Source organism: Dipodomys ordii, unplaced genomic scaffold (assembly GCF_000151885.1).
Source record: "Dipodomys ordii isolate 6190 unplaced genomic scaffold, Dord_2.0 Scaffold18, whole genome shotgun sequence".
Taxonomy (NCBI): Eukaryota; Metazoa; Chordata; class Mammalia; order Rodentia; family Heteromyidae; genus Dipodomys; species Dipodomys ordii.
Genome location: NW_012267234.1, coordinates 212,977 through 222,347, shown reverse-complemented (window position 1 = coordinate 222,347; position 9,371 = coordinate 212,977). Strand labels below are relative to the sequence as shown.

At 49.2% G+C, this 9,371-nt stretch overlaps 1 protein-coding gene across 1 annotated transcript; it reads right to left on the bottom strand.

Annotated features, from left to right (window-relative positions):
* Positions 1–426: 426 nt before the first annotated feature.
* Tepp (testis, prostate and placenta expressed) lies at positions 427–7,458 on the bottom strand. The gene is made up of 8 exons (XM_013012833.1): positions 7,312–7,458; positions 6,242–6,466; positions 2,887–2,948; positions 2,453–2,627; positions 1,844–1,905; positions 1,594–1,658; positions 1,234–1,266; positions 427–457 (listed from the first exon to the last, which is right to left on the bottom strand). The coding sequence occupies exons 2-8, from the start codon at positions 6,462–6,464 to the stop codon at positions 427–429; spliced, it is 651 nt and encodes a 216-aa protein (XP_012868287.1). The 5' UTR covers positions 6,465–6,466; positions 7,312–7,458.
* Between the last annotated feature and the right edge of the window lie 1,913 nt (positions 7,459–9,371).

Genomic DNA, 9,371 nt, shown 5'->3' with positions numbered 1-9,371 from the left:
CTCCACTTTCCATGGGGCTCAAGTTCAGGCTCTGATGGGTAGAAGTAGGGATGTGGTCGCAAGCATGAGACAAGAACACAAGGAAGTCCTGGCTTCCAGACCTACCCTGGCCAGGTTTGAGGCTTAGACTGTGGCACTCCTCCCAAGGGCACCAAGTATCCTTCACCAGTCCTCAAGGAGTGGGCAGGGGACAGACAAGGGTGAAAAAACATGCTATGGTCTTGACCTTCTAGCCACACACACACACACACACACACATACCCCATTCCCCACACACATACCCCTGAGGACCAATTAGATTTATTTGTAGGCAGACTGAATTGAATTTCTGAGGAGATAGGTGGTGCCACAATACAACCCCTGTTCCACTGGGGGACCTGAGGTGGCTTGGTCCAGCAGTTTGGGAGTCATTCTCCTTTCCACAGATTAATGCCAGGGAGTCAGGTAGTTGGCACGACTGTGGAGAAAAAAAGATGCAAGAAATCCTGAGGAGAAATCAAGGCCTTCCCCAGTCCTTTCCTGTGTAGCCAGATTTCTACCCTCAAAGCTTTAAAAACACAGTTTTATTTCAGCCCGTGTGTAGTCAGGAGCTTTCCATGGCTCCCAATTTCCTTTTATATGTTTGTGGCTGTTCTTGACTTTCAGGCTCCTCCCCCTACCCCTTACCTCAGTCTTATTTCCACTGATCTCCAACCATGAACTACTTCACTCAATTTTTCTTTTAGTGAACCTCCTCTGTCAGGAGTAAATCCAAAGTTTTCTCTTGTGTGTGTACATGAGGAAAGCACCTTCCCATCAACAATGATAATAAAATAATCTGGGTGCCATATGCTAGGGATGCACAGGTGATAATGGAATGTGAGGTGGGGAAGACTTCATGGAGGAATGGGAAATCTGGGTTAGCTTGAAAGAGTGAAGAGGCATTTTCCACGCAGAGGAGGAAGGACTACTTAGTGCAAAAACAGTGCACGGTTGTGCTGGGGTGCCTGGCCAGCACCAAGAGTTTGGTATTGCTGAAGTGTGCAAGTAGGGCTAGGAAGGTGTGAGATGGGCAGATTATGAAGATGCTTGAAGATCTCACATTACTCTTCCTCCTTTACATTTGAGGACCTTTGCTGTAGGGTGACCCTGAGAGTACCAACCTCTCCTCCCAGGGCAGCCTTAAGCAAGCCCCAAACGACCAGATGGGGACATGGTCAGCCTTTGGGAGACAAGGGACAGGTCATTTCCTACCTGTAATGGGATCCGAAGGTTCTGAAAGCATTCCTGGAAAAAACAAAAAAAACCAACAACAACAACAAAAACCATGGAGAGAGGACCTCAAGTGGGAAGGGGCCTCCACCAAGGGATCACAAGCAACCTTCTCCGTTTAATGCCTCCATTCCCAAAGCAGAGAGACACCAAGGACTGGATAACAAGGTGCTTGGTTGGGTAGGAAATCGATATTTTTGAAATCTGTGCTATATTGGGACTAATGGATATTTCTCAGGCTTTCTATTTGCAAAGAGCATTGGGCATGCGCCCGGGGAAGTGGCCAAGACCCCACCTTCCCTCCTCCGGACATGGGGTCCTGGGGTGCCTGGAGTCACTTACAGCGCGTTGTAGGGCAAGGGCTTCTGTCCGAAGCGGTCTACATTGGGGTTCTGATTGAGACAGTACTGAAACCGGGCCACAGGGAGAGGCTAATAAGATGGGGGATCCAGACCCCCATCCGCGCCCCCCCCCGCGGCACTCCCTACTGGAGATCTTGGCTCTGGGGACCAGAGAACCCAGGCCTCAGCCTCCTCTGTCCCCCAACTTAGCCATTTCCCACCAGAACCCCCGGGAGGATATCCTTCCCTACCCGCCAGTTCTGGGTCACTTCGGGCTTCAAGCGTCGCACCCCGTAGCCGCAGAAATGCTCCACTGCGGAGAGAGCCCACCTTGGAGGACCCCACAGTCCCAGCAAGCCCCGCCTTCCACACCCAAGCCCCGCCCACAAGCCCCGCCCCAACGCCAAGCCCCGCCCAGCACGGAAACAGGCCAAAGCCCCGCCCGCGCCTACGTTCCGCTCCCGGCGCAGCGCGCTCTTCACTGAAGCCCCGGGCAAGCCCAGTATCAGACCCGGTTCCTCCCGTTCCAGAACCGTCTGAGCGCCCAGTATCAGACGCAGGGCTCACTGGACCAGGCCCTGGCCCCCTCCCCGCGACGAGCGCCTCCGAACCCACAGCAGGTCTCCGCCTCTCCTGCAGGTGGCCCAGCGGCGCCGGCCCCGCAGGTCTCCACTCCCCCGGGGCCGCCTCGCGGTCCCCGCCCCTCCTCGCTGTCCTGGGCTTCCCCTCCCCCTGCCGTCCCCCTCCGCGCAGTCCCCGGCCTCCTCCCCGCTGTTCACCTCCCCCCCACACACCGGCACCCCTCCCCGCTGTCCCCGGTCTCCTTCCCGCCCTTCTCCTGCCCCAGAGCATCCTCTGACCCTTCTTGCTTGGGCAGGGCCTCTTGAACTTCTCGCCTGAGCTCAGGAAGCGGGACCAGTCCTCAATGGCGTGCTTGTAGGAGGGCCACCTCACGCAGTTGATGCCTGGAGCGATGGGCTGCAGCTTTCCCTCTCGGTACTTATCGTGGAGCTTCTGGCCGCTTTGTGTGATGCCCTGCCGGGGTGGTAGGGGTCAGAACCACTGCAGGTGGCGAGACTCGTGGGCTGGTAGGGGGCGGGGGGGGGGCTGAGTTGGCATTTGACCTGTTGGTCTGAGTTGGTGCCCCAGGTCAAGGGCTTGGGGGGTGGGGATGGGGTCCAGGCAGGCAGCTGAGGGCAGCCTTTAGGGGTAGAGCCCAGGACCAGAGGGGCTTGGGACCAAGTGCAGGCTGGTGTCCTGGAGCAAATCCAGGACCAGGGCAAAGGGCACTCACCAAGCACTGCAGAGGCTTGTTGGGAACCCCCAGGAGTGAGAACCGGACATTGTCAAACTCATCTGTAGAGAGAAGATAAAAGGAGAAGAGGTGTTCCCCCCACACAAGAGCGGTTTAGTCACACAGCACTTTAAACTTAGAATAAAAAGTGCTGGCTTTTCATCATCTAAAATGACATCATATTTCATCTTTTACAATAGAATAGATTCCATACAGATCAATGTAAATAAAAAAATGAAGCCATAGAATTACTAGAGGAAAATGTGGGCATATTCCCTTATAAATAAGGAGCATCATTGTAAATAGAAGCCAAATACAAGGTTAATAACTTTGATTGCATAAACATACACTTCTGCATGACAAAATATAAGTTAAAAGATAAATGAAAAAATAGTTCTACCAATTTTACATGAGGCAATTCCTCTAATATTTGCAAGAGCTCCTAGAAATCAAGACTGAAAAAGAAGCAAAAGCCTATACAACATTGTATAGATAGCTCAACTTTATTTCATAAGAAGAATGTATATTTATTTGTTTTGTTTATCTTTGTGCTGGTACTGGGGCTTGAACTCAGGGCTTAGGTACCATCCCTTAAGCTTTTTCACTCAAGGCTAGGACTCTACTACCCAAGCTACAGCTCTACTTCGTTTTTTTGTTTGTTTGTTTGTTTATTTTGTGTGTGTGTGTGGTTAATTGGAGATAAGAATCTTACAAACTTTTCTTCTTTGGCTGAATTAAAACTAGACTTACAAAGTTTGAATAGCTATACAGTTTCCTAAGTAGATATGATTACAAGTGTGAACCACTGGTGCCTGGCAAAAATGTTTTTGCTGAAAAGCACTGATTCCTTACTTGGGCTCACAAATCAACCAAAGGCAGGAAAGAAGTTTGGCATCCCTACCTCCATTTTTGTAACTGTCTTTGAGCCATTCTTTTGTTTGTCAGTTGTAGAGCTTGAACTCAGGGCCTGGACACTGTCCCTGAGCTCTTTTGCTCAAGGCTAGTGATCTATCACTTTGAGCTACAGCTCCACTTTCATTTTTTTTTTCCACTTTCAGTTTTTAAGTGGTTAACTGGAAATAAGAGTCTCATGGGGACTTTTCTGCTTTGAACCAGGATCCTGAGATCACAGCCTTCTGGTGTAGCTAAGATTATAGGTGTGAACCTCCGGAGCCCAGCTTGAGCCATTAATCTTGCAGTCCTTGCAATCTAGGAAAGACAGGACTGAGGATAACCTGTCAGCAAGGAGGAAACAGCTCCCAAGGAAAGGAACAGCAGAGGGCTGGGAAGATAGCTCAGTGGAAGAGTGCTTGCCTTGCATGCATGAGGCCCTGGGTTCAATTCCTCAGCACCACATAAGAAGAAAAAGCCAGAAGTGGCACTGTGGCTCAAGTGTAGAGCGCTAGCCTTGGGCTGAAGAGCTGAGAGACAGCCCCCAGGTCCAGAGTTCAGGCCCCATGACTGACAAAAACAAAGAAAAAGAGAAAGGAACAGCAGAGCCTCCTCGTACAGACCACTCACCAGGCAACAATGTCTTGCATATTCTGAACAGTTGCTCTCTTCAAATGATGACAGTGATAACCCCTTCTTCATGATCCCTTCAGGACCAACCAGCCACACTTTGACCTGGAGTGTTTAATAAAATCTTTTGTCTATTGAAACCTACAGGTAATGTCTGTACCTGGAAGATGGACTGAAGTACTTTCATCCCGAGGCGTGCCTATGCCTTGTAATAAATTTTTCTCTGCCCTTCACCACTATTCTTTATTTGGTGTGTTGGGGCCAGTGGCTGAATCTAACATGAGGAATCCCAGGAGTCTGAGATTGGAACCTAAATCTCTAGATTCATTTTGGTCCTGTGGTCCTATATGGACACAAGTGATAGTGTGGGATGAAGATCCGTTGCAGTGTTGTGATAGTAAATGACTGGGAACAACGCTAATTTCTATCATTAAAGGACTGGTTAAATAAATCATACCACATCTGTACTATGCAGTTCTTAAAGATAATATGAGAGCCAGTTATAGTGGCACACACCTGTAATTTCAGGATTCAGGAGGTAGAGGCAGGAAGATTGTGAGTTTGAGGCCAGTCTGTACTACATGGCAAGGTTAAGGCCTGCCTGAGCTATACCTTGAGACCCTGTCTCAAAAACCAAGGCTAGGGGATGCCGAGAGCCAGTGGCTTACACCTGTAATCCCAACTACTCAGGAGGCTGAGATCTGAGGCTTGTGGTTCAAAACCAGCCAGGGCAGAAAAGTCCCCATGAAACTCTTAACTCTAATTAACCACTCAATAACTGGAAGTGGTACTGTTTGCTCAAGTGATAGAGAGCTACTCTTGAGCACAAAGAGGCTCAGGGACAGCACCCAGTCCCTGAGTTCAAGCCCCACAACCAACAAAAAACAAAACAAAAACCAAGGCTGGGGATGTAGCTCAGTGGTAGAATACTGACCTATCATGGCACATGCTAAGGCCCTGGGTCCCACCAGTAGTATCACATACACAAACACACAAGTGATAACTTGATATCACTTGTTTAGAATTTGAAGCTTAAGATTACTGGAGGCAGAAAACAATATATGTTTAGGTCACTTCCTTAGCCAAGTTTTTAAACACAGCAGCATGCACAGTAGGTGGCCCAGTTCCCCTGTTGCTGTATTAGGGCAAACATGGCCTCTGTCACCTGTTGAAGACTCTAGCCAGCATTGTTTACCTGGCTGATCAGGACTCCACATGCGACCCACATCTTCTCCCTCATTCATGGGACAGGCCTTTGAGTATGCTTAGGAGGAGTTCAGGGATGAACTCCTGAAGGGGTGCTTAGGAGAGATCCAGAGGTTCAGGGATGACTGGTCACAAGTTCTTGTTACAATTTTTATTTTTCCTACTATAGCAATCTCCTCACAGTTCTCTCTCCATTAATAAGACAAGAAAGACGCACTTGTCCATACAAGATTCTTGTCTCTTACCATGGGAGAATTTGCTGTGACCAGGCCATCACCAGCTGGGTGTGGTGGTGCACCGCTGTAATCCCAGCACTCAGGAGACTAAGGCAGAATGATCAAGGCCAGCCTGGCCTTGAGACCTTAGCTCAATAACTCACACAAGTCAGGTGCCAGTGGCTCACACCTGTAATCTTAGTTACTCAGGGAACTGAGATCCAAGGATTACATTTTGAAGCCAGAAAGAAACAGAAGACCATGCCAGGGCAAGAAAGTCGATGAAACTCTTATCTTCCAACAAAACGCTGGAGGTGGAGGTGTGGCTCAAGTGGCAGAGTACCAGACCAACTAGTGGCAGACAAACAAAAGACCCAAAGGGGCCTAGTGCCAGTGCATGGCGAGGTGCCGACCTTTGCTGCAATAGGTGGAGGACTGGCAGTGTGTGTCGGGGAGGCAGGCTTTGACTGAGTCCATGTCCATGCGGCGCAGGGTGGGCAGGGCTGGGTGGTAGAGCTGATGCTTCACGCCGGCCAGCTGGTTGCGCTGCCGCTGCAGTGGGAGAAGGATGGCCGGGGACGCATACACATGGGCAGAACCGTCGTCACAAGGCACCACGTCAATGATGCGGGCCATAGCTGGGTAACCGGGTAAAGAGCGTTCAGTTTAGGCTCCTGCTGGTCAGAGACCTTCCACGCAGGGATACATAGCCTATGAGTCAAGCACTTATTGACTCTGATCACACACACACACACACACACACACACACACACACCGCACCCAGGGCTGTGAAGAGGTCAGTATAGGAGGAGAGGTCTGGCAGTATGGGAAGCCTGGTATTGGGTGTTCAGGGAATGGATTAAGAGAGGTGGCATTTGAGTCTTGTAAGGAATAAACAGGAAAAGGAAGCCACATACGAGTTGAAAAGGAGCTCAAATCTAATTGTGGATATGACTTTGCTTAAGACATCTGGCCTTTTCCCCAGACTCTCCAGAGAGAGAGTTGTTTTCAAGAAAGGGAAGAGGCATAGTAGATTTGAACTGGAGAAACATGGCTAGAGATGTAGTGTCTGCTTTTTAGTGTATGGTCTGTGTTAGCTTGAATTGAAACAAACTCCTTTTTCTCTTTCTTTTTCTTTTGTGGTGCTGGGGATGAAAGCCAGGGCCTTTGGCATGTTAAGGAAATGCTATGCCACCGAGCTACATCCACAGCTCTTAGTGTCTCCCTTTTAAAAAGCAGATATTCCCAGGACCTCCTTCCAGTCATTTACACTTTAGTAGGAATTTTAGTAGGAATTTTACTATCTTCCCTACTTCACGTTGGAGATGAGAGGTGGAGAAGGGGCTGGGTGAGTAGAAAGGAAGATGGCTTTAGACTATGGAGGGTGACAAGGCCTGAGGAAAGTGCCTAGGGGTGGCAGAGGTAGGGGATGGGACTTGATGGGGGTAGAGCAGGGAAGGAAGAAAGGCTTCTCTGCTTCTACCCACCAACAATGCTACCTTGTTTTCAGGACACAGATCCAGGTACACAGGCTTATAAGGCCCTTGTGTTCCTCCACCGTTTGGTGGGCAGGAGGGGAAGGGGAAGGACTGGGCTGATGCACAGCCAGAAGGGAACACTGTGCAGAGACAATGCCCGTTGCAGCTGGATTGTGAGGGTGCTGCGCTTAGCAACGTCGCTACGGTACCCGGACACTGGGCAACTCCCCTTCAGCCTTCTTAAAGACCAGGCTTGGGTGGGCCAGGGGCAGCTGCTGAGCTGACCTCAAGCTGTGTGATGCTGGATGAATAGACCTCTCTCTAGGCCACAAGGATCCCAGGCCCTGCATTAAGGCTGTCCCCTCCCGCAAACCTCAGGGAGGAGCATGTTGCTACTGCACTGTCTGCTGGCCCTTGGAGCTCTAGGGCTGGAGATTAGCTGTAGCCAGAATCCAGGGTCAGTGCAGGGATAAGGGAGAGTGGTGGCCTCAGCAGGCCAAGGATTAGGAGCTGACACTCATCCCCACCCGCCGCCTGCAGGACCCCAGGCCTCCTTTCTCCCAGGAAAGTCAGGCTGTGGTGCCTGAGTGCTGGGATTGGAGGCAGATCCCCCTGGCTCCCTCCCCCACAGATAAAACAAACAAACAAACAAATCCTGGGAGAGCTTGGCTCATTTGCATATATTGGGATATGCTTTGCATCTATCCTTCCAAGTACTCAGCCACTACCAGAGACCTGGTAGGACTTGGTTCCTAGTTGTTCCTGTCCTTGTCCTTCATGGGAAACCTGAATAGCATCCCCAAGTCCTGCTCTGAGCAGAAAACCTTCCCTGAGATTCCACTAGCACACTATCATAGCCCCAGCTTAGTTTTTAACTCTTAAAGTTATATAATAGATAAAAATACAGAAAGCACATAGACATTACTAGTAATTTGTAAATCAAGACCCTCCACTACTTAGGACCTGCAAAACAGTAGCATTTTCTTAGAAAGGAGGCCGGGTGCAGGTGGTTCACACCTGTAATGCTCGCTACTCAGAAGGCTGAGATATGAGAATCACAGTTTGAAGCCAGCCCAAACAGGAAAGTCCGTGGGACTCTTATCTCAAACTAACTACTAGGAAACTGGAAGTGGTGCTGTGGCTCAAAGTGGTAAAGCACTAGCCTTGAACAGAAAAGCTCAAGGATAGTTCCCAGGCCTTGACTTCAAGCTCTACAATTGACAAAATCATTTAAAAAGTAAAACATGAGGGTTGGAGATGTGGGTTAGTTGGTAGAGCACTACTAGTCAATGAGCAAAAGTGGCATGTACCAAATTTGAGTCCTGGTCTCAAACCTAAAAATAAAAAAAGTAAAAAAGCATGAAGCTGGATGTGGTGGTAATGCACTGTTATATTACCAACACTTGAGCTTAAGGCCAGCCTGGACCATACAGCAAGAACTATTCTCAGAAACCAAAGGAACAAAGGCACAATGCTTATGTGCATCTGATCCTATACAATAATATTCATCAAAGGGAACTTTAGGATATGAAAACAAGAGTTTTTTTGTTGCTGTTTTTGTTTTCTTTCTGTCTTGTTTATCTGTCTGTGGGAGGGTAAAGGGGGCACAGAAATGGAGGGACTAAGGGTGAAAAAATGCACCGGTGGTACTCACTCGACACTGTTGAAAGTGAACTGTACAACTTGTGAGTAGGGATGGGAGGGAAAAACTGGGAGTGAGGGAAGGGGTGACATAGTCCAAAAAGAAATGTACTCTTTACCTGACTTATGTAAATGTAACCCCTCTGTAATCATCTTTATAATAACAATAAAAACACATGAACAAAGAACACCTGGGAGGTAGAGATGGGGAGTATCATGGTTCAAGGCCAGCCTGGGCATCACTGTTACTGTGGCATAGAGATCCTCTGGAATCTGACCCTACCCACCTCTCAGCCTCATCTCTCCCTTCCCTGAATCCATCGAGATCTTCCCCCTCCATCCCCCTATTTCCCTTTTTGGTCCCCAAGGCTCATTCCAGCCTAGGGACTCTACTCTAGCACTGCCCTCAGTGGCTTGGAGCACT